General features: G+C 41.2%; 13 protein-coding genes and 1 pseudogene across 13 annotated transcripts; 6 read left to right on the forward strand and 8 right to left on the reverse strand.

The window, feature by feature from the left end:
- Window positions 1–369: 369 nt before the first annotated feature.
- On the reverse strand, window positions 370–820 carry LOC132783421 (histone H4). Its single transcript, XM_060788562.1, has one exon. The coding sequence runs from the start codon at window positions 777–779 to the stop codon at window positions 468–470; it is 312 nt and encodes a 103-aa protein (XP_060644545.1). The 5' UTR covers window positions 780–820; the 3' UTR covers window positions 370–467.
- A 1804-nt stretch (window positions 821–2624) lies between these two features.
- Window positions 2625–3566, forward strand: LOC132783417 (histone H1-like; annotated as a pseudogene).
- Window positions 3567–3926: 360 nt separating this feature from the next.
- Window positions 3927–4374, reverse strand: LOC132783419 (histone H2B). The gene has a single exon (XM_060788561.1). It carries the CDS (start codon window positions 4346–4348, stop codon window positions 3977–3979), a length of 372 nt encoding a protein of 123 aa, XP_060644544.1. The 5' UTR covers window positions 4349–4374; the 3' UTR covers window positions 3927–3976.
- Window positions 4375–4560: 186 nt separating this feature from the next.
- Window positions 4561–5009, forward strand: LOC132783418 (histone H2A). The gene has a single exon (XM_060788560.1). The coding sequence runs from the start codon at window positions 4605–4607 to the stop codon at window positions 4977–4979; it is 375 nt and encodes a 124-aa protein (XP_060644543.1). The 5' UTR covers window positions 4561–4604; the 3' UTR covers window positions 4980–5009.
- Window positions 5010–5557: 548 nt separating this feature from the next.
- On the reverse strand, window positions 5558–5980 carry LOC132783422 (histone H4). Its single transcript, XM_060788563.1, has one exon. The coding sequence runs from the start codon at window positions 5937–5939 to the stop codon at window positions 5628–5630; it is 312 nt and encodes a 103-aa protein (XP_060644546.1). The 5' UTR covers window positions 5940–5980; the 3' UTR covers window positions 5558–5627.
- Window positions 5981–7779: 1799 nt separating this feature from the next.
- On the forward strand, window positions 7780–8726 carry LOC132795725 (histone H1-like). The gene has a single exon (XM_060806600.1). It carries the CDS (start codon window positions 7850–7852, stop codon window positions 8624–8626), a length of 777 nt encoding a protein of 258 aa, XP_060662583.1. The 5' UTR covers window positions 7780–7849; the 3' UTR covers window positions 8627–8726.
- Window positions 8727–9074: 348 nt separating this feature from the next.
- On the reverse strand, window positions 9075–9552 carry LOC132795744 (histone H2B). Its single transcript, XM_060806623.1, has one exon. It carries the CDS (start codon window positions 9505–9507, stop codon window positions 9136–9138), a length of 372 nt encoding a protein of 123 aa, XP_060662606.1. The 5' UTR covers window positions 9508–9552; the 3' UTR covers window positions 9075–9135.
- A 151-nt stretch (window positions 9553–9703) lies between these two features.
- Window positions 9704–10209, forward strand: LOC132795736 (histone H2A). The gene has a single exon (XM_060806612.1). The coding sequence runs from the start codon at window positions 9763–9765 to the stop codon at window positions 10135–10137; it is 375 nt and encodes a 124-aa protein (XP_060662595.1). The 5' UTR covers window positions 9704–9762; the 3' UTR covers window positions 10138–10209.
- Window positions 10210–10624: 415 nt separating this feature from the next.
- On the reverse strand, window positions 10625–11068 carry LOC132783442 (histone H4). The gene has a single exon (XM_060788597.1). The coding sequence runs from the start codon at window positions 11014–11016 to the stop codon at window positions 10705–10707; it is 312 nt and encodes a 103-aa protein (XP_060644580.1). The 5' UTR covers window positions 11017–11068; the 3' UTR covers window positions 10625–10704.
- Window positions 11069–12852: 1784 nt separating this feature from the next.
- On the forward strand, window positions 12853–13801 carry LOC132783439 (histone H1-like). Its single transcript, XM_060788594.1, has one exon. It carries the CDS (start codon window positions 12924–12926, stop codon window positions 13749–13751), a length of 828 nt encoding a protein of 275 aa, XP_060644577.1. The 5' UTR covers window positions 12853–12923; the 3' UTR covers window positions 13752–13801.
- Window positions 13802–14156: 355 nt separating this feature from the next.
- Window positions 14157–14626, reverse strand: LOC132783441 (histone H2B). The gene has a single exon (XM_060788596.1). It carries the CDS (start codon window positions 14590–14592, stop codon window positions 14221–14223), a length of 372 nt encoding a protein of 123 aa, XP_060644579.1. The 5' UTR covers window positions 14593–14626; the 3' UTR covers window positions 14157–14220.
- Window positions 14627–14808: 182 nt separating this feature from the next.
- Window positions 14809–15293, forward strand: LOC132783440 (histone H2A). The gene has a single exon (XM_060788595.1). It carries the CDS (start codon window positions 14848–14850, stop codon window positions 15220–15222), a length of 375 nt encoding a protein of 124 aa, XP_060644578.1. The 5' UTR covers window positions 14809–14847; the 3' UTR covers window positions 15223–15293.
- A 434-nt stretch (window positions 15294–15727) lies between these two features.
- On the reverse strand, window positions 15728–16150 carry LOC132783443 (histone H4). The gene has a single exon (XM_060788598.1). The coding sequence runs from the start codon at window positions 16107–16109 to the stop codon at window positions 15798–15800; it is 312 nt and encodes a 103-aa protein (XP_060644581.1). The 5' UTR covers window positions 16110–16150; the 3' UTR covers window positions 15728–15797.
- Window positions 16151–17043: 893 nt separating this feature from the next.
- Window positions 17044–20681, reverse strand: LOC132794011 (coatomer subunit beta-like). The gene is made up of 7 exons (XM_060804226.1): window positions 20211–20681; window positions 18877–20159; window positions 18158–18813; window positions 17933–18094; window positions 17594–17867; window positions 17425–17530; window positions 17044–17354 (listed from the first exon to the last, which is right to left on the reverse strand). Exons 1-7 carry the CDS (start codon window positions 20520–20522, stop codon window positions 17289–17291), a joined length of 2859 nt encoding a protein of 952 aa, XP_060660209.1. The 5' UTR covers window positions 20523–20681; the 3' UTR covers window positions 17044–17288.
- Window positions 20682–20775: the final 94 nt, after the last annotated feature.

Raw genomic sequence — 20775 nt, forward strand, 5'->3', positions numbered from 1 at the left:
TAATTATATTTATATTTATTCATTCTTGAGCAAAGTATTCGCATGGCGCAACGAGGTACAGTTGCGTCAAAAATGACTTTCAAATTCCGATCTTTACAAGAGCAAAGTATCTGCTCTGTACAAGGGGTACAGTTGTGTCAAAAGTATTTTAAAATGTACAACACGCTGCATCAGTATACTATATTCTTATTTCAGCGGTTTTGGTTTTTTTAAATATTAACATCTCACAAATGAACAAATTTATTTATTTGTATCTTAGAATTAAATTCTACAGAATAACAGGGGCAATCTGGATGAATTTGAAGGAGTTATTCTCTAATGTTAATCAAAATATTGTTTTTAGTTTCTTTATTTTTAACAATAAATACATATTGATTTTATTCTCTTTAATGAATTTTTTGGTGGTCCTGAAAAGGACCGATTGATGTGGGTTTTGAGTTTGTACTTTGTAGTAGATACAAATTTTCTTAGCCGCCGAAACCGTACAGAGTGCGGCCTTGCCTCTTCAGAGCGTACACAACATCCATGGCTGTGACTGTCTTCCTCTTGGCGTGTTCGGTGTATGTGACTGCATCACGGATAACGTTTTCCAAGAAAACCTTCAGCACACCACGAGTTTCCTCATAAATAAGACCAGAGATGCGCTTCACACCGCCACGACGAGCTAGACGACGGATAGCTGGCTTCGTGATACCCTGGATGTTATCACGCAACACTTTGCGATGACGCTTTGCGCCACCTTTTCCCAAGCCCTTGCCACCTTTACCACGACCAGTCATTTTTCACTTTTAATATTTTACTTTACACTCACCGAAGTCAGAAAGATACTGTTGTTCGGTTCGACTCAAACGCCTCTATTTATACTCAAAGATACAAAAACCAGAAAGAGTCAGCAATATGTATTTACGTGCTGCTCGCACGCTGGCACGCTGGCATGGCAACAACCCGATCGCTCGTTCTCGCTCTCGCTCGGCAACCCACCACCAGTTTTACTATAAATACGAGTGCCGAATCGCTTCGTCCGATTATTGTGTTTTAACATTTGCTGTGTGAAGTAAAAATTGTGAAATAAAAATGGCTCGTACTAAGCAGACTGCTCGTAAATCGACCGGAGGCAAGGCGCCTCGTAAGCAGCTGGCAACTAAGGCGGCTCGTAAGAGTGCGCCAGCCACCGGCGGTGTGAAGAAGCCTCATCGTTATCGCCCCGGTACTGTTGCCCTGCGTGAGATCCGTCGTTACCAGAAGAGCACAGAGTTGCTGATCCGCAAGCTGCCTTTCCAGCGCTTGGTGCGTGAAATTGCTCAGGATTTCAAGACCGATCTGCGTTTCCAGAGCTCTGCCGTGATGGCACTGCAGGAAGCTAGTGAAGCCTACTTGGTTGGCCTGTTCGAAGATACTAACTTGTGCGCTATCCATGCCAAGCGTGTCACCATCATGCCGAAAGATATTCAGCTGGCCAGACGTATTCGTGGCGAACGTGCTTAAATTGTGACAACCTTGTGCGTTGTGCTTGTCAAGCATCAAATTATCAAACAATCGGTCCTTTTCAGGACCACAAATTTATTGAAAGAAGATTTACATTTTTCTTTAATTACTTTAGTATTATATTAAAAAATTGTACAAATTAAAAATAAATAAATAAGAGCGTGCTTAGTGAATCTCAGATACTATTATATCTACATTTATATTAAATAAAATTTAGCTAATAAAAATAGCGCCGTCGCTGTTACGCTGTCGAAATGTGGTTTTATTTGCTAAACAAATACTGCATATTGAAAGTAAGATACACTTCAAACCAGTGACAATTTCTCTAGAAGATACATTCAATAATTTAATAATTTATTATAGATCAGTGTATATGAATAAAATAATACATTTAAATTAATAATAATACGAGAACGTAAATATTTATTAAATATCTTTTGCATTACACTCTTCATACGTTGAATGTTATGTATGTACATATGATTGTACTTACTTTGTACTGTCTAATGGTAAAGATGGTTTTATACGAATGAAATGCATATTAAAATGATAGAATTTTGTAGATATTGAACAAATCGTTAAGAAAATTATATTATATAAGTAATATATTTAAAAATTCTATTTTTTACATTTATTTCGATTTTTCCATATCAATTTTCAATAGCTTCTAACTCTATGAGGTCGCTTGGTTTTCACTGTACATGGTCAAGTTTGAACCAAAATTAAAAATATGAGCAATAAATTATATTTATATTAAATAATACATTTAACAACATAATTGTTCAAAGAACTTGTTTTCAGATTCAAATATTGTATTTTTATTGTTTTTATATTTATAAATTGAGTTTTTATATGATAATTGTTTTTGTGTAGACACAAAGTTGAATTTAAGGTGAAATTTTAAACACAGTGAGTAATTGTAGATGAATGCAATTAATTTTATTTGGTTGTTCGAATATTTAAGCAAATATTTCGATACATAACTATTAAAATATCAAAATATTAACTATAGTTAATATTAAATAAAGAATAGGTTAATGGCAAACTTGTTTGGCGGAAACGTTCACCGCTGTAAACATTCGCGTTGCGCCTTTCTACTCGATTCTCACAGAATCGGGTGACCAACCAAATTCAACCACCAACTGTAAATTCCGTTAAAATTGATTTTAGTGTGAAAGTAAAGCAAAACAAAGTGAAGTGAAATATGTCAGACTCCGCAGTTGCAACATCCGCATCTCCTGTGGCTGCCCCGCCAGCGACACCCGCAGCCGAGAAAAGGTGGCTGCCAAGAAAGCAGCATCTGCATCGAAAGTGAAGAAGCCGGCAGTTCCTCCATCACATCCTCCAACTCAGCAAATGGTGGACGCATCAATCCTGAACCTAAAGGAGCGTGGTGGCTCGTCGCTTATGGCAATCAAGAAGTACATCAGTGCCACATACAAGTGCGACGCCCAGAAATTGGCACCATTCATTAAGAAGTACCTGAAGAGCGCTGTTGCCAGTGGAAAACTTATCCAAGCTAAAGGCAAGGGCGCATCTGGTTCGTTCAAATTGTCTGCATCTGCCAAAAAGGAGCCGAAGCCAAAAGCCAAGGCTGCCTCAGTGGAGAAGAAACCGAAGAAGGTCGCTGCATCAGCAGCAGCAGCTAAGAAGAAGACTGCCGGCACCAAGGCGAAGAAAGCAGCTGGGTCCGCTGAGAAGAAACCAAGCAAAGCTGTAGCAACCAAGAAGACCGCTGAAAAGAAGAAGGCTGAGAAAGCAAAGGCTAAGGAGGCCAAGAAGAGTGGTACAGTAAAAGCCAAGCCCACAACAGCAAAGGCGGCGGCCAAGTCGAGTGCTGCAAAGCCAAAAGCACCAAAGCCCAAGACCGCAACTGCCAAGCCGAAGCCAAAGAAGGCAGCAGCGGCAGCATCGCCAAAGAAAGCCGCAGTGGCTGCTAAGAAACCCAAGGCAAAAAACTGCAGCTGCAGCCAAGAAATAAGAAGAGAGCACAAGGACATTGAAGATTGTCGTGCACAAGTTTCAAGACTATGAAATTTGTTATTTAACAAAGCCCTTTTCAGGGCTACTAATTTTATATCAAAAGAGAAATGAATTTTCAAGTTATGTGATATTAAGAGATGACTTTTATGACTATAACAGAATCGTATTTTTAACACAAAGCATCATTTAAGGCGTGAGCCAGGTAGCTAAATAAAAAATCCCTATAGCAACAATAGTAATATAAGAAACTGAACCTTTCGACAACACGCAATACCTCTGTAGTGCTTCCTCACTTATGAAGTTCTCTGTTCTCACTAAACCAAAAAAAGTACAGTCCCGTCTCGGTTGAAAATTTGTAAATGCTGGTCTAACGTCGTATTTTTAGGTATACCTTCATTATGCACTATTATTAATATTTATATTTAAATTTCAACTCTTTGGATAGGTAATTTGTGGCCCTGAAAAGGGCCTTTTACTTTAGGTGTGTAGGTTGCGCAAAGAAATCGAATTACTTCGAGCTCGTGTACTTGGTGACAGCCTTGGTTCCCTCACTGACAGCGTGCTTGGCCAATTCTCCGGGCAGCAAGAGACGGACAGCGGTTTGGATTTCCCGACTGGTGATAGTCGAGCGCTTGTTGTAGTGAGCCAAACGGGAGGCCTCGGCAGCAATGCGCTCGAAAATGTCGTTCACAAAGCTGTTCATGATGCTCATTGCCTTCGATGAGATACCGGTGTCAGGATGGACCTGCTTCAGCACTTTGTAGATGTAGATGGCATAACTTTCCTTCCTCTTGCGCTTCTTCTTCTTGTCATTCTTGGTGATATTCTTCTGCGCTTTGCCAGCCTTCTTGGCCGCCTTTCCACTAGTCTTGGGCGGCATTTTTCAAATTCACTTTAAATATTCACTTCACTGATATTTTGCTAGAGATCCAAAACACGTCCAATTTATACTTTTATTGTAGCAACGCTTTCCGTTAGACGAGCTCTCAACGCGACCGGTCTTCAGCAGCAGCTGTCATCCCTTAACGGAACGAGTAGGTAGCTGGAAAAAAGTATAAATAACTGGCAATGGTTGCATGTGGCAGCAATATTCGAGTTTTGTGTGTGAAACAGTGAAGTAACAAATAATAATAAAAATGTCTGGTCGTGGTAAAGGTGGCAAAGTTAAGGGAAAGGCAAAGTCTCGTTCCAACCGCGCTGGTCTTCAGTTCCCCGTTGGCCGTATTCACCGTCTGCTTCGCAAGGGCAACTATGCCGAGCGTGTTGGTGCTGGTGCTCCTGTGTACTTGGCTGCTGTGATGGAGTACTTGGCCGCTGAAGTTTTGGAGTTGGCTGGTAACGCAGCCCGTGACAACAAGAAGACTAGGATTATCCCTCGTCATCTGCAATTGGCCATCCGCAACGATGAGGAGTTGAACAAACTGCTTTCGGGTGTCACCATTGCCCAGGGCGGTGTTTTGCCTAATATTCAGGCTGTTCTCTTGCCCAAGAAAACCGAAAAGAAGGCTTAAATTAAAATTCAAACTCGCATATAAAACAAATCAACCCCAAAACCCAAAACGTCCTTTTCAGGACGACCAAAAATTTACTAAAGAGAATAATTTTTCTAATATACAAAAATAATTATATTTATATTTATTCATTCTTGAGCAAAGTATTCGCATGGCGCACGAGGTACAGTTGCGTCAAAAATGACTTTCAAATTCCGATCTTTACAAGAGCAAAGTATCTGCTCTGTACAAGGGGTACAGTTGTGTCAAAAAGTATTTGAATATTTTGATCTTCACATGGACAAAGTATCTGCAGTGTACACGAGGTACAGTTGTGTCAAAAAGTATTTTAAAATGTACAACACGCTGCATCAGTATACTATATTCTTATTTCAGCGGTTTTTGTTTTTTTAAATATTAACATCTCACAAATGAACAAATTTATTTATTTGTATCTTAGAATTAAATTCTACAGAATAACAGGGGCAATCTGGATGAATTTGAAGGAGTTATTCTCTAATGTTAATCAAAATATTGTTTTTAGTTTCTTTATTTTTAACAATAAATACATATTGATTTTATTCTCTTTAATGAATTTTTTTGGTGGTCCTGAAAAGGACCGATTGATGTGGGTTTTGAGTTTGTACTTTGTAGTAGATACAAATTTTCTTAGCCGCCGAAACCGTACAGAGTGCGGCCTTGCCTCTTCAGAGCGTACACAACATCCATGGCTGTGACTGTCTTCCTCTTGGCGTGTTCGGTGTATGTGACTGCATCACGGATAACGTTTTCCAAGAAAACCTTCAGCACACCACGAGTTTCCTCATAAATAAGACCAGAGATGCGCTTCACACCGCCACGACGAGCTAGACGACGGATAGCTGGCTTCGTGATACCCTGGATGTTATCACGCAACACTTTGCGATGACGCTTTGCGCCACCTTTTCCCAAGCCCTTGCCACCTTTACCACGACCAGTCATTTTTCACTTTTAATATTTTACTTTACACTCACCGAAGTCAGAAAGATACTGTTGTTCGGTTCGACTCAAACGCCTCTATTTATACTCAAAGATACAAAAACCAGAAAGAGTCAGCAATATGTATTTACGTGCTGCTCGCACGCTGGCACGCTGGCATGGCAACAACCCGATCGCTCGTTCTCGCTCTCGCTCGGCAACCCACCACCAGTTTTACTATAAATACGAGTGCCGAATCGCTTCGTCCGATTATTGTGTTTTAACATTTGCTGTGTGAAGTAAAAATTGTGAAATAAAAATGGCTCGTACTAAGCAGACTGCTCGTAAATCGACCGGAGGCAAGGCGCCTCGTAAGCAGCTGGCAACTAAGGCGGCTCGTAAGAGTGCGCCAGCCACCGGCGGTGTGAAGAAGCCTCATCGTTATCGCCCCGGTACTGTTGCCCTGCGTGAGATCCGTCGTTACCAGAAGAGCACAGAGTTGCTGATCCGCAAGCTGCCTTTCCAGCGCTTGGTGCGTGAAATTGCTCAGGATTTCAAGACCGATCTGCGTTTCCAGAGCTCTGCCGTGATGGCACTGCAGGAAGCTAGTGAAGCCTACTTGGTTGGCCTGTTCGAAGATACTAACTTGTGCGCTATCCATGCCAAGCGTGTCACCATCATGCCGAAAGATATTCAGCTGGCCAGACGTATTCGTGGCGAACGTGCTTAAATTGTGACAACCTTGTGCGTTGTGCTTGTCAAGCATCAAATTATCAAACAATCGGTCCTTTTCAGGACCACAAATTTATTGAAAGAAGATTTACATTTTTCTTTAATTACTTTAGTATTATATTAAAAAATTGTACAAATTAAAAATAAATAAATAAGAGCGTGCTTAGTGAATCTCAGATACTATTATATCTACATTTATATTAAATAAAATTTAGCTAATAAAAATAGCGCCGTCGCTGTTACGCTGTCGAAATGTGGTTTTATTTGCCAAACAAATACTGCATATTGAAAGTAAGATACACTTCAAACCAGTGACAATTTCTCTAGAAGATACATTCAATAATTTAATAATTTATTATAGATCAGTGTATATGAATAAAATAATACATTTAAATGAATAATAATACGAGAACGTAAATATTTATTAAATATCTTTTGCATTACACTCTTCATACGTTGAATGTTATGTATGTACATATGATTGTACTTACTTTGTACTGTCTAATGGTAAAGATGGTTTTATACGAATGAAATGCATATTAAAATGATAGAATTTTGTAGATATTGAACAAATCGTTAAGAAAATTATATTATATAAGTAATATATTTAAAAATTCTATTTTTTACATTTATTTCGATTTTTCCATATCAATTTTCAATAGCTTCTAACTCTATGAGGTCGCTTGGTTTTCACTGTACATGGTCAAGTTTGAACCAAAATTAAAAATATGAGCAATAAATTATATTTATATTAAATAATACATTTAACAACATAATTGTTCAAAGAACTTGTTTTCAGATTCAAATATTGTATTTTTATTGTTTTTATATTTATAAATTGAGTTTTTATATGATAATTGTTTTTGTGTAGACACAAAGTTGAATTTAAGGTGAAATTTTAAACACAGTGAGTAATTGTAGATGAATGCAATTAATTTTATTTGGTTGTTCGAATATTTAAGCAAATATTTCGATACATAACTATTAAAATATCAAAATATTAACTATAGTTAATATTAAATAAAGAATAGGTTAATGGCAAACTTGTTTGGCGGAAACGTTCACCGCTGTAAACATTCGCGTTGCGCCTTTCTACTCGATTCTCACAGAATCGGGTGACCAACCAAATTCAACCACCAACTGTAAATTCCGTTAAAATTGATTTTAGTGTGAAAGTAAAGCAAAACAAAGTGAAGTGAAATATGTCAGACTCCGCAGTTGCAACATCCGCATCTCCTGTGGCTGCCCCGCCAGCGACACCCGCAGCCGAGAAAAAGGTGGCTGCCAAGAAAGCAGCATCTGCATCGAAAGTGAAGAAGCCGGCAGTTCCTCCATCACATCCTCCAACTCAGCAAATGGTGGACGCATCAATCCTGAACCTAAAGGAGCGTGGTGGCTCGTCGCTTATGGCAATCAAGAAGTACATCAGTGCCACATACAAGTGCGACGCCCAGAAATTGGCACCATTCATTAAGAAGTACCTGAAGAGCGCTGTTGCCAGTGGAAAACTTATCCAAGCTAAAGGCAAGGGCGCATCTGGTTCGTTCAAATTGTCTGCATCTGCCAAAAAGGAGCCGAAGCCAAAAGCCAAGGCTGCCTCAGTGGAGAAGAAACCGAAGAAGGTCGCTGCATCAGCAGCAGCAGCTAAGAAGAAGACTGCCGGCACCAAGGCGAAGAAAGCAGCTGGGTCCGCTGAGAAGAAACCAAGCAAAGCTGTAGCAACCAAGAAGACCGCTGAAAAGAAGAAGGCTGAGAAAGCAAAGGCTAAGGAGGCCAAGAAGAGTGGTACAGTAAAAGCCAAGCCCACAACAGCAAAGGCGGCGGCCAAGTCGAGTGCTGCAAAGCCAAAAGCACCAAAGCCCAAGACCGCAACTGCCAAGCCGAAGCCAAAGAAGGCAGCAGCGGCAGCATCGCCAAAGAAAGCCGCAGTGGCTGCTAAGAAACCCAAGGCAAAAACTGCAGCTGCAGCCAAGAAATAAGAAGAGAGCACAAGGACATTGAAGATTGTCGTGCACAAGTTTCAAGACTATGAAATTTGTTATTTAACAAAGCCCTTTTCAGGGCTACTAATTTTATATCAAAAGAGAAATGAATTTTCAAGTTATGTGATATTAAGAGATGACTTTTATGACTATAACAGAATCGTATTTTTAACACAAAGCATCATTTAAGGCGTGAGCCAGGTAGCTAAATAAAAAATCCCTATAGCAACAATAGTAATATAAGAAACTGAACCTTTCGACAACACGCAATACCTCTGTAGTGCTTCCTCACTTATGAATTTCTCTGTTCTCACTAAACCAAAAAAGTACAGTCCCGTCTCGGTTGAAAATTTGTAAATGCTGGTCTAACGTCGTATTTTTAGGTATACCTTCATTATGCACTATTATTAATATTTATATTTAAATTTCAACTCTTTGTATATGTAATTTGTGGCCCTGAAAAGGGCCTTTTACTTTAGGTGTGTAGGTTGTGCAAAGAAATCGAATTACTTCGAGCTCGTGTACTTGGTGACAGCCTTGGTTCCCTCACTGACAGCGTGCTTGGCCAATTCTCCGGGCAGCAAGAGACGGACAGCGGTTTGGATTTCCCGACTGGTGATAGTCGAGCGCTTGTTGTAGTGAGCCAAACGGGAGGCCTCGGCAGCAATGCGCTCGAAAATGTCGTTCACAAAGCTGTTCATGATGCTCATTGCCTTCGATGAGATACCGGTGTCAGGATGGACCTGCTTCAGCACTTTGTAGATGTAGATGGCATAACTTTCCTTCCTCTTGCGCTTCTTCTTCTTGTCATTCTTGGTGATATTCTTCTGCGCTTTGCCAGCCTTCTTGGCTGCCTTTCCACTAGTCTTGGGCGGCATTTTTCAAATTCACTTTAAATATTCACTTCACTGATATTTTGCTAGAGATCCAAAACACGTCCAATTTATACTTTTATTGTAGCAACGCTTTCCGTTAGACGAGCTCTCAACGCGACCGGTTTTCAGCAGCAGCTGTCATCCCTTAACGGAACGAGTAGGTAGCTGGAAAAAGTATAAATAGCTGGCAATGGTTGCATGTGGCAGCAATATTCGAGTTTTGTGTGTGAAACAGTGAAGTAACAAATAATAATAAAAATGTCTGGTCGTGGTAAAGGTGGCAAAGTTAAGGGAAAGGCAAAGTCTCGTTCCAACCGCGCTGGTCTTCAGTTCCCCGTTGGCCGTATTCACCGTCTGCTTCGCAAGGGCAACTATGCCGAGCGTGTTGGTGCTGGTGCTCCTGTGTACTTGGCTGCTGTGATGGAGTACTTGGCCGCTGAAGTTTTGGAGTTGGCTGGTAACGCAGCCCGTGACAACAAGAAGACTAGGATTATCCCTCGTCATCTGCAATTGGCCATCCGCAACGATGAGGAGTTGAACAAACTGCTTTCGGGTGTCACCATTGCCCAGGGCGGTGTTTTGCCTAATATTCAGGCTGTTCTCTTGCCCAAGAAAACCGAAAAGAAGGCTTAAATTCAAATTCAAACTCGCATATAAAACAAATCAACCAAAACCCAAAACGTCCTTTTCAGGACGACCAAAAATTTACTAAAGAGAATCATTTTTCTAATATACAAAAATAATTATATTTATATTTATTCATTCTTGAGCAAAGTATCCGCATGGCGCACGAGGTACAGTTGCGTCAAAAATGACTTTCAAATTCCGATCTTTACAAGAGCAAAGTATCTGCTCTGTACAAGGGGTTGTACAGTTGTGTCAAAAAAGTATTTTAAAACAGTGTACAACACGCTGCATCAGTATACTATATTCTTATTTCAGCGGTTTTGTTTTTAAATATTAACATCTCACAAATGAACAAATTTATTTATTTATATCTTAGAATTAAATTCTACAGAATATGGATGAATTTGAGGGAGTTATTCTCTAATGTTAATCAAAATATAGTTTTTAGTTTCTTTAATTTTTAACAATAAATACATATTGATTTTATTCTCTTTAATGAATTTTTTGGTGGTCCTGAAAAGGACCGATTGATGTGGGTTTTGAGTTTGTACTTTGTAGTAGATACAAATTTTCTTAGCCGCCGAAACCGTACAGAGTGCGGCCTTGCCTCTTCAGAGCGTACACAACATCCATGGCTGTGACTGTCTTCCTCTTGGCGTGTTCGGTGTATGTGACTGCATCACGGATAACGTTTTCCAAGAAAACCTTCAGCACACCACGAGTTTCCTCATAAATAAGACCAGAGATGCGCTTCACACCGCCACGACGAGCTAGACGACGGATAGCTGGCTTCGTGATACCCTGGATGTTATCACGCAACACTTTGCGATGACGCTTTGCGCCACCTTTTCCCAAGCCCTTGCCACCTTTACCACGACCAGTCATTTTTCACTTTTAATATTTTACTTTACACTCACCGAAGTCAGAAAGATACTGTTGTTCGGTTCGACTCAAACGCCTCTATTTATACTCAAAGATACAAAAACCAGAAAGAGTCAGCAATATGTATTTACGTGCTGCTCGCACGCTGGCACGCTGGCATGGCAACAACCCGATCGCTCGTTCTCGCTCTCGCTCGGCAACCCACCACCAGTTTTACTATAAATACGAGAGCCGAATCGCTTCGTCCGATTATTGTGTTTTAACATTTGCTGTGTGAAGTAAAAATTGTGAAATAAAATGGCTCGTACTAAGCAGACTGCTCGTAAATCGACCGGAGGCAAGGCGCCTCGTAAGCAGCTGGCAACTAAGGCGGCTCGTAAGAGTGCGCCAGCCACCGGCGGTGTGAAGAAGCCTCATCGTTATCGCCCCGGTACTGTTGCCCTGCGTGAGATCCGTCGTTACCAGAAGAGCACAGAGTTGCTGATCCGCAAGCTGCCTTTCCAGCGCTTGGTGCGTGAAATTGCTCAGGATTTCAAGACCGATCTGCGTTTCCAGAGCTCTGCCGTGATGGCACTGCAGGAAGCTAGTGAAGCCTACTTGGTTGGCCTGTTCGAAGATACTAACTTGTGCGCTATCCATGCCAAGCGTGTCACCATCATGCCGAAAGATATTCAGCTGGCCAGACGTATTCGTGGCGAACGTGCTTAAATTGTGACAACCTTGTGCGTTGTGCTTGTCAAGCATCAAATTATCAAACAATCGGTCCTTTTCAGGACCACAATTTTATTGAAAGAAGATTTACATTTTTCTTTAATTACTTTAGTATTATATTAAAATAATGTACAAATTAAAAATATATAAATAAGGGCGTGCTTAATGAATCTCAGATACTATTGTATCTACATTTATATTAAATAAAATTTAGCTAATAAAAATAGCGCCGTCGCTGTTACGCTGTCGAAATGTGGTTTTCTTTGCCAAACAATACTGCATATTGAAAGAAAGATACACTTCAAACCAGTGACAATTTCTCTAGAAGATACATTAAATAATTTAATAATTTATTATAGATCAGTGTATATGAATAAAATAATACATTTAAATGAATAATAATACTAGAACGTAAATATTTATTAAATTTCTTTTGCATTACACTCTTCATACGTTGAATGTTATGTATGTCATATGATTGTACTTACTTTGTACTGTCTAATGGTAAAGATGGTTTTATACGAATGAAATGCATATTAAAATGATAGAATTTTGTAGATATTGAACAAATCGTTAAGAAAATTATATTATATAAGTAATATATTTAAAAATTCTATTTTTTACATTTATTTCGATTTTTCCATATCAATTTTCAATAGCTTATAACTCTATGAGGTCGCTTGGTTTTCACTGTACATGGTCAAGTTTGAATCAAAATTAAAAATATGAGCAATAAATTATATTTATATTAAATAATACATTTAACAACATAATTGTTCAAAGAACTTGTTTTCAGATTCAAATATTGTATTTTTATTGTTTTTATATTTATAAATTGAGTTTTTATATGATAATTGTTTTTGTGTAGACACAAAGTTGAATTTAAGGTGAAATTTTAAACACAGTGAGTAATTGTAGATAATTGCAATTAATTTTATTTGGTTGTTCGAATATTTAAGCAAATATTTCGATACATACCTATTAAAATATCAAAATATTAACTATAGTTAATATTAAATAAAGAATAGGTTAATGGCAAACTTGTTTGGCGGAAACGTTCACCGCTGTAAACATTCGCGTTGCGCCTTTCTACTCGATTCTCACAAAATCGGGTGACCAACCAAATTCAACCACCAACTGTAAATTCCGTTAAAATTGATTTTAGTGTGAAAGTAAAGCAAAACAAAGTGAAGTGAAATATGTCAGACTCCGCAGTTGCAACATCCGCATCTCCTGTGGCTGCCCCGCCAGCGACACCCGCAGCCGAGAAGAAGGTGGCTGCCAAGAAAGCAGCATCTGCATCGAAAGTGAAGAAGCCGGCAGTTCCTCCATCACATCCTCCAACTCAGCAAATGGTGGACGCATCAATCCTGAACCTAAAGGAGCGTGGTGGCTCGTCGCTTATGGCAATCAAGAAGTACATCAGTGCCACATACAAGTGCGACGCCCAGAAATTGGCACCATTCATTAAGAAGTACCTGAAGAGCGCTGTTGCCAGTGGAAAACTTATCCAAGCTAAAGGCAAGGGCGCATCTGGTTCGTTCAAATTGTCTGCATCTGCCAAAAAGGAGCCGAAGCCAAAAGCCAAGGCTGCCTCAGTGGATAAGAAACCGAAGAAGGTCGCTGCATCAGCAGCAGCAGCTAAGAAGAAGACCGCCGGCACCAAGGCGAAGAAAGCAGCTGGGTCCGCTGAGAAGAAACCAAGCAAAGCTGTAGCAACCAAGAAGACCGCTGAAAAGAAGAAGGCTGAGAAAGCAAAGGCTAAGGAGGCCAAGAAGAGTGGTACAGTAAAAGCCAAGCCCACAACAGCAAAGGCGGCGGCCAAGTCGAGTGCTGCAAAGCCAAAAGCACCAAAGCCCAAGACCGCAACTGCCAAGCCGAAGCCAAAGAAGGCAGCAGCGGCAGCATCGCCAAAGAAAGCCGCAGTGGCTGCTAAGAAACCCAAGGCAAAAAACTGCAGCTGCAGCCAAGAAATAAGAGAGCACAAGGACATTGAAGATTGTCGTGCACAAGTTTCAAGACTATGAAATTTGTTATTTAACAAAGCCCTTTTCAGGGCTACTAATTTTATATCAAAAGAGAAATGAGTTTTCAAGTTATGTGATATTAAGAGATGACTTTTATGACTATAACAGAATCGTATTTTTAACACAAAGCATCATTTAAGGCGTGAGCCAGGTAGCTAAATAAAAAATCCCTATAGCAACAATAGTAATATAAGAAACTCAACCTTTCGACAACACGCAATACCTCTGTAGTGCTTCCTCACTTATGAAGTTCTCTGTTCTCACTAAACCAAAAAAAGTACAGTCCCGTCTCGGTTGAAAATTTGTAAATGCTGGTCTAACGCCGTATTTTTAGGTATACCTTCATTATGCACTATTATTAATATTTATATTTTTATTTATATTTAAATTTCAACTCTTTGGATATGTAATTTGTGGCCCTGAAAAGGGCCTTTTACTTTAGGTGTGTAGGTTGTGCAAAGAAATCGAATTACTTCGAGCTCGTGTACTTGGTGACAGCCTTGGTTCCCTCACTGACAGCGTGCTTGGCCAATTCTCCGGGCAGCAAGAGACGGACAGCGGTTTGGATTTCCCGACTGGTGATAGTCGAGCGCTTGTTGTAGTGAGCCAAACGGGAGGCCTCGGCAGCAATGCGCTCGAAAATGTCGTTCACAAAGCTGTTCATGATGCTCATTGCCTTCGATGAGATACCGGTGTCAGGATGGACCTGCTTCAGCACTTTGTAGATGTAGATGGCATAACTTTCCTTCCTCTTGCGCTTCTTCTTCTTGTCATTCTTGGTGATATTCTTCTGCGCTTTGCCAGCCTTCTTGGCTGCCTTTCCACTAGTCTTGGGCGGCATTTTTCAAATTCACTTTAAATATTCACTTCACTGATATTTTGCTAGAGATCCAAAACACGTCCAATTTATACTTTTATTGTAGCAACGCTTTCCGTTAGACGAGCTCTCAACGCGACCGGTTTTCAGCAGCAGCTGTCATCCCTTAACGGAACGAGTAGGTAGCTGAAAAAAGTATAAATAGCTGGCAATGGTTGCATGTGGCAACAATATTCGAGTTTTGTGTGTGAAACAGTGAAGTAACAAATAATAATAAAAATGTCTGGTCGTGGTAAAGGTGGCAAAGTTAAGGGAAAGGCAAAGTCTCGTTCCAACCGCGCTGGTCTTCAGTTCCCCGTTGGCCGTATTCACCGTCTGCTTCGCAAGGGCAACTATGCCGAGCGTGTTGGTGCTGGTGCTCCTGTGTACCTGGCTGCTGTGATGGAATACTTGGCCGCTGAAGTTTTGGAGTTGGCTGGTAACGCAGCCCGTGACAACAAGAAGACTAGGATTATCCCTCGTCATCTGCAATTGGCCATCCGCAACGATGAGGAGTTGAACAAACTGCTTTCGGGTGTCACCATTGCCCAGGGCGGTGTTTTGCCTAATATTCAGGCTGTTCTCTTGCCCAAGAAAACCGAAAAGAAGGCTTAAATTAAAATTCAAACTCGCATATAAAACAAATCAACCAAAACCCAAAACGTCCTTTTCAGGACGACCAAAAATTTACTAAAGAGAATAATTTTTCTAATATACAAAAATAATTATATTTATATTTATTCATTCTTGAGCAAAGTATCCGCATGGCGCACGAGGTACAGTTGCGTCAAAAATGACTTTCAAATTCCGATCTTTACAAGAGCAAAGTATCTGCTCTGTACAAGGGGTACAGTTGTGTCAAAAAGTATTTTAAAATGTACAACACGCTGCATCAGTATACTATATTCTTATTTCAGCGGTTTTGGTTTTTTTAAATATTAACATCTCACAAATGAACAAATTTATTTATTTATATCTTAGAATTAAATTCTACAGAAAAACAGGGGCAATCTGGATGAATTTGAAGGAGTTATTCTCTAATGTTAATCAAAATATTGTTTTTAGTTTCTTTATTTTTAACAATAAATACATATTGATTTTATTCTCTTTAATGAATTTTTTTGGTGGTCCTGAAAAGGACCGATTGATGTGGGTTTTGAGTTTGTACTTTGTAGTAGATACAAATTTTCTTAGCCGCCGAAACCGTACAGAGTGCGGCCTTGCCTCTTCAGAGCGTACACAACATCCATGGCTGTGACTGTCTTCCTCTTGGCGTGTTCGGTGTATGTGACTGCATCACGGATAACGTTTTCCAAGAAAACCTTCAGCACACCACGAGTTTCCTCATAAATAAGACCAGAGATGCGCTTCACACCGCCACGACGAGCTAGACGACGGATAGCTGGCTTCGTGATACCCTGGATGTTATCACGCAACACTTTGCGATGACGCTTTGCGCCACCTTTTCCCAAGCCCTTGCCACCTTTACCACGACCAGTCATTTTTCACTTTTAATATTTTACTTTACACTCACCGAAGTCAGAAAGATACTGTTGTTCGGTTCGACTCAAACGCCTCTATTTATACTCAAAGATACAAAAAACCAGAAAGAGTCAGCAATATGTATTTACGTGCTGCTCGCACGCTGGCACGCTGGCATGGCAACAACCCGATCGCTCGTTCTCGCTCTCGCTCGGCAACCCACCACCAGTTTTACTATAAATACGAGAGCCGAATCGCTTCGTCCGATTATTGTGTTTTAACATTTGCTGTGTGAAGTAAAATTGTGAAATAAAAATGGCTCGTACTAAGCAGACTGCTCGTAAATCGACCGGAGGCAAGGCGCCTCGTAAGCAGCTGGCAACTAAGGCGGCTCGTAAGAGTGCGCCAGCCACCGGCGGTGTGAAGAAGCCTCATCGTTATCGCCCCGGTACTGTTGCCCTGCGTGAGATCCGTCGTTACCAGAAGAGCACAGAGTTGCTGATCCGCAAGCTGCCTTTCCAGCGCTTGGTGCGTGAAATTGCTCAGGATTTCAAGACCGATCTGCGTTTCCAGAGCTCTGCCGTGATGGCACTGCAGGAAGCTAGTGAAGCCTACTTGGTTGGCCTGTTCGAAGATACTAACTTGTGCGCTATCCATGCCAAGCGTGTCACCATCATGCCGAAAGATATTCAGCTGGCCAGACGTATTCGTGGCGAACGTGCTTAAATTGTGACAACGTGGTGCGTTGTGCATCAAGCATCAAATTATTAAACAATCGGTCCTTTTCAGGACCACAAGTTTATTGATAGAAGGTTTATGTTTTCGTATATAAATCCTAAGTGTTCTAGATGCATTAATATAAAATACAAAGTTCAATTAGGGTCCTTTTATATTTACGAATTCCAAGAAGTTGAGCTGATATGGTAAATGTAAAATAAATAATTATTTAAGATGTTTATTTTTAATAACGATTAGTGTATATTTAATTTCTTTACATTTACAAATTGAGTTTTATATGATAATAAGCTAATAATGTATAAACTAAAGGAATTCCCCTCAGGAGCAACGAAGAAGATGGCTATAAAATAATACATATGGAATAGACGCGGACACTTGAAGCAAAAACCATCAAATTGCGCGGCCAAGGCGAAAAGAAATCCATGTTGATAGAGAATGGTAAAGTGGCATTTATTCACATATTAGGCGACCTGCACCGCCTGCTTTTGTGAGGAGCTAATTTTATCGCCCAGGCTAAGTGCCATGCCCTAAATAAATGGTCATAGAAAATAAATTAGTAATTAAATAATAATAGCAAAAATAAGCAAATAAACCTACCTGACTCTTGGCACGAATTCGAATATGGCCGGTCACCTTTGAATCTGGATCATCAACTGGCTTCTCAATGCTGAGATTAGCTAATGCATTCTCCCCGAAAATGGATCTGCAAAAGGCAAAATACACAATTAATAGTATAAGTCGAAGAGGAGTAAGAAGAGACACTCACTTGGCGTATATATTGGCGGCCAAGAAGCCGCATTGACCTGATAATGCTTTCTCGGGCGTCAGGCATTTCATGTTCGTGCTCTTGAGCAGATGCTTCAGATACTCGTGCAGATCGGTGAAGCTGGTGTTAACAGTGACCTTGTTTTCCCACTCAAAGTCCTGCCACATCTGACGGAACTCGGTGTCTGTGCAGCTAGCCGGGATTATGTAATCCATGATGTCAATGTGTATGGTATTGAGTACCACCACATTTGTATTCAGCGCTGTGTCATAAACTGTAAGGACACCAAATTTTTACAATTGATCAGTAACAATTAGTAGGGTAGTAATACAGCCTTACCTATGTTGCCGAATATGATACCGTTCTCGGTGGAGGAGACCTTCACATTGGCTTTAATGTTGCAGAAATCATGCGGAGCCAACACAACGGGTTGCGGACGCTCTACCAGTTTCAGGTCGCCTAACGTGGCCAATTCCAATGTGCAGCTTTGCAGTGTGTCATCTACGTAATTGAACAAGGAACGAAACTCATTTAGGAGCATTTCAATTGATTGATTTCACTCACTTGTCTGGTTCACGATTAGCACATCCAAGACAATGTCATATTGATTAACATTGACATACGCCTCTGCATAGACGGGATCCGAGAAGCCCGTTAACTGTGTGACCTTGTTGAGCTTATTATTGGGCGACGAAATGTCGTTGATCTGGGCGTTCTTGGTGCCAGCCAAAGCCTGATTCAGACTCGACTCGAACACATTCTCTCCCAGCTGATTGTCGCGTCCATTCGAGAGCTGTGCAAAGTTCACAGGCGAATCTGGTTGTACCTTAGCCGTGACACGTTGTTTCTCCTTGAGCAGGCGCTGATCTTCCTCATGCTGGGCATCTAACATTTTGCCCAGAGCATCGCGACAATCATGCATAAAAACAGCAACAGCTTCGGGCGTGCGCTCGCTCAAAGTTCGCAAACAAATCATGATGCGATCAGAATCATCGTGTGTTATGGGTTTCGTGGGGAAACCAGATTTGCCCAGATGCAAAATGGAGCTCATGATAAGCATCACCTGTGTTGTGAGACGATTCTGTGTGCGTGCATCTGGATGTAGTTCAGCATATCGCAGTGCCAACTTAGTCAAGGTAGCCGAGAGGGCGGCTCCAATGAAGAAATCACCATCCATTAAATACTGACGCAGTGGCGGACGCTTCTCCTTCTTGGCAACACTATAAAAATGAAGAGAGACATAAAATTTAAATTACTTGAGAGTTTTGGTTGTCACTGCTTACGGTGCCAAGCTGTAGGCGCTCTGTGTGGCATAAGTGCCATCGGAGGTGACCTTGCTGCTGCTATTGGTGGTGTTGTTGACAACTGCTGCCTGTTGCTGCTGTTCCTCGCTCTGGTCACCAGCCAAACGCCTCTGCTCTGCATCCACCATGGGAATGTCACCCAGTGTTTGCTGAATGGCCGCAATCACCTCCAAGATTTGTGCGCCCTCCACATACTCTCCCAATATCCAAACAGCAGCGCGATGTATCTTCGAGGACTTGATTTGTGGAAAGGCTTCAATCAAATGCTTTATGATCAGAGGTTGCAATGCCGGAAACTTTTGTATGGCTTCGCGTATAAAGATCAGAACATCAATAGCAGCCAGTTCATTAGTGTCCGACAAGAACTCAACCAGCACAGGAATCACATGGCTGGCCACATCGGGGAATTTGATGGAGCACGTATGCAGGGTGCGCACCAATAGTTGACGATATTTTCCCGTATCCTCGTGCTCCACATTATGCGTTTTGGCCACCTCCTTCTGCAGAACCTGCACCATCTCGTTGATATTGCGCGAAGACACCAAATCCATGGCCAAAGCCAAAGTCTTGCGTCGCACCTCAATATCGGGTGCGGCAAGCACACGCAGCACATCCATCACCAGATCCTGCATCACCTTCTCCATATGCTCGTTCTCCTTCATTGCAATCAAACGATCCAGAACAATCAGCTTCACATTATTGTCGCTCTCCTTTACGATCAACTCAATATAACAACCAGCGGCTGCCTTGATTGCCGTGGGGGCCAACGAGAGGGTGACAAGTGTGCCAGCGGATTCGTAGCGCACTGCATTAGATGAGGAGTTTAGGAGATTGTAAATGCAGCGTATAAAGCGTGAACGCTCGGCGGGATTGGCATGGCACACCTTATAGATGAGCTCCACAATCACCAACTGCAATATGTCACCAAAACTCTGCACCTGATCAATACACGATGCCAAATAATTGAGGGCACGCTCCTGATCCGCATGGAGAAGCATGAGGAATGCGTTACGCTTGCACGACATATCCTGCTGTGTGTCCAGAAATGTGGCAATCAATTCGGGACCATCGGGCACCAGCCAATCAAAGTTCTTGTAGATGGTAAAGATCGCCAGCACTGCATTGCGACGCACATACGAGTGACGATGATCGAGACAAGCGCGTATAGCTGGCATTAAAGGTTCAAGGAGCTCGGGCTCCTTGAGCTTGCAGAGAAAACGCAGCGTGGAGCCGCGTAAAAACTCATTGGGATGTTGCAGATCCTAAACAATAAATAATGAATCGATAGCTGCGTTGATGATTTGCTAACTTACCTTGCGAAAGGCATCGCACACGAGTATCATTTCTTGCAGCAATTTGCCATCGGATGATGTTTTGGGCACAATCTCCCAGAAAATGAGCAACAGCTTCTTAATCGTATGATTTTGCACCGGCAGCACAAAGCGTATGATGGTCATAATAAGACCAGGATAGCGTTCACCATTTAGTAGCAGCTTAATCACCTTTTTCAGCGTCTCAATTTTTACATTCGTGTCGCCTTTTTCGAGGTCTTGCTTCAGTTGCATCTCGTTCGGCACCTCGAGATCCGGTGAGTTGATGATCGTGTAACACGGCACTTGACTCATTTTGACTATTGGTGTTAAACGGCAATGCTGTCCACGAATTTAACTAAGTTTGAAACAGTAATTTGTATAAATTCGAGGTGATTTATTTTACTATTTGTCTGGCACCAACATCCAATTCACTCGACGTGTCATTTGTTTTGGAGCTTATTATCGGTGTGACCAGACCGAATCGCGGTATGCCACAATTGGTTACACTGTAGTGCACAGCTGTGAGTAGTGTTAAAAAAATGTGAACGAAAAGTCGACAGGTGGC

Source organism: Drosophila nasuta, chromosome 2L (assembly GCF_023558535.2).
Source record: "Drosophila nasuta strain 15112-1781.00 chromosome 2L, ASM2355853v1, whole genome shotgun sequence".
Taxonomy (NCBI): Eukaryota; Metazoa; Arthropoda; class Insecta; order Diptera; family Drosophilidae; genus Drosophila; species Drosophila nasuta.

What these genes read in the sequence shown, in the direction of transcription:
- LOC132783418 (XM_060788560.1), top strand. Translation starts at nt 4,605, where the DNA reads ATGTCTGGTCGTGGTAAAGGTGGCAAAGTTAAGGGAAAGGCAAAGTCT.
- LOC132783442 (XM_060788597.1), bottom strand. Translation starts at nt 11,016, where the DNA reads ATGACTGGTCGTGGTAAAGGTGGCAAGGGCTTGGGAAAAGGTGGCGCA.
- LOC132783441 (XM_060788596.1), bottom strand. Translation starts at nt 14,592, where the DNA reads ATGCCGCCCAAGACTAGTGGAAAGGCAGCCAAGAAGGCTGGCAAAGCG.
- LOC132795725 (XM_060806600.1), top strand. Translation starts at nt 7,850, where the DNA reads ATGTCAGACTCCGCAGTTGCAACATCCGCATCTCCTGTGGCTGCCCCG.
- LOC132783440 (XM_060788595.1), top strand. Translation starts at nt 14,848, where the DNA reads ATGTCTGGTCGTGGTAAAGGTGGCAAAGTTAAGGGAAAGGCAAAGTCT.
- LOC132795736 (XM_060806612.1), top strand. Translation starts at nt 9,763, where the DNA reads ATGTCTGGTCGTGGTAAAGGTGGCAAAGTTAAGGGAAAGGCAAAGTCT.
- LOC132783419 (XM_060788561.1), bottom strand. Translation starts at nt 4,348, where the DNA reads ATGCCGCCCAAGACTAGTGGAAAGGCGGCCAAGAAGGCTGGCAAAGCG.
- LOC132783443 (XM_060788598.1), bottom strand. Translation starts at nt 16,109, where the DNA reads ATGACTGGTCGTGGTAAAGGTGGCAAGGGCTTGGGAAAAGGTGGCGCA.
- LOC132783439 (XM_060788594.1), top strand. Translation starts at nt 12,924, where the DNA reads ATGTCAGACTCCGCAGTTGCAACATCCGCATCTCCTGTGGCTGCCCCG.
- LOC132783422 (XM_060788563.1), bottom strand. Translation starts at nt 5,939, where the DNA reads ATGACTGGTCGTGGTAAAGGTGGCAAGGGCTTGGGAAAAGGTGGCGCA.
- LOC132783421 (XM_060788562.1), bottom strand. Translation starts at nt 779, where the DNA reads ATGACTGGTCGTGGTAAAGGTGGCAAGGGCTTGGGAAAAGGTGGCGCA.
- LOC132794011 (XM_060804226.1), bottom strand. Translation starts at nt 20,522, where the DNA reads ATGAGTCAAGTGCCGTGTTACACGATCATCAACTCACCGGATCTCGAG. An exon ending in AGCGCCTACAGCTTGGCACC is followed by an intron (nt 18,814 to 18,876) that starts GTAAGCAGTGAC and finishes TCATTTTTATAG; the next exon opens with TGTTGCCAAGAAGGAGAAGC. An exon ending in GAATTCGTGCCAAGAGTCAG is followed by an intron (nt 17,355 to 17,424) that starts GTAGGTTTATTT and finishes CCATTTATTTAG; the next exon opens with GGCATGGCACTTAGCCTGGG.
- LOC132795744 (XM_060806623.1), bottom strand. Translation starts at nt 9,507, where the DNA reads ATGCCGCCCAAGACTAGTGGAAAGGCAGCCAAGAAGGCTGGCAAAGCG.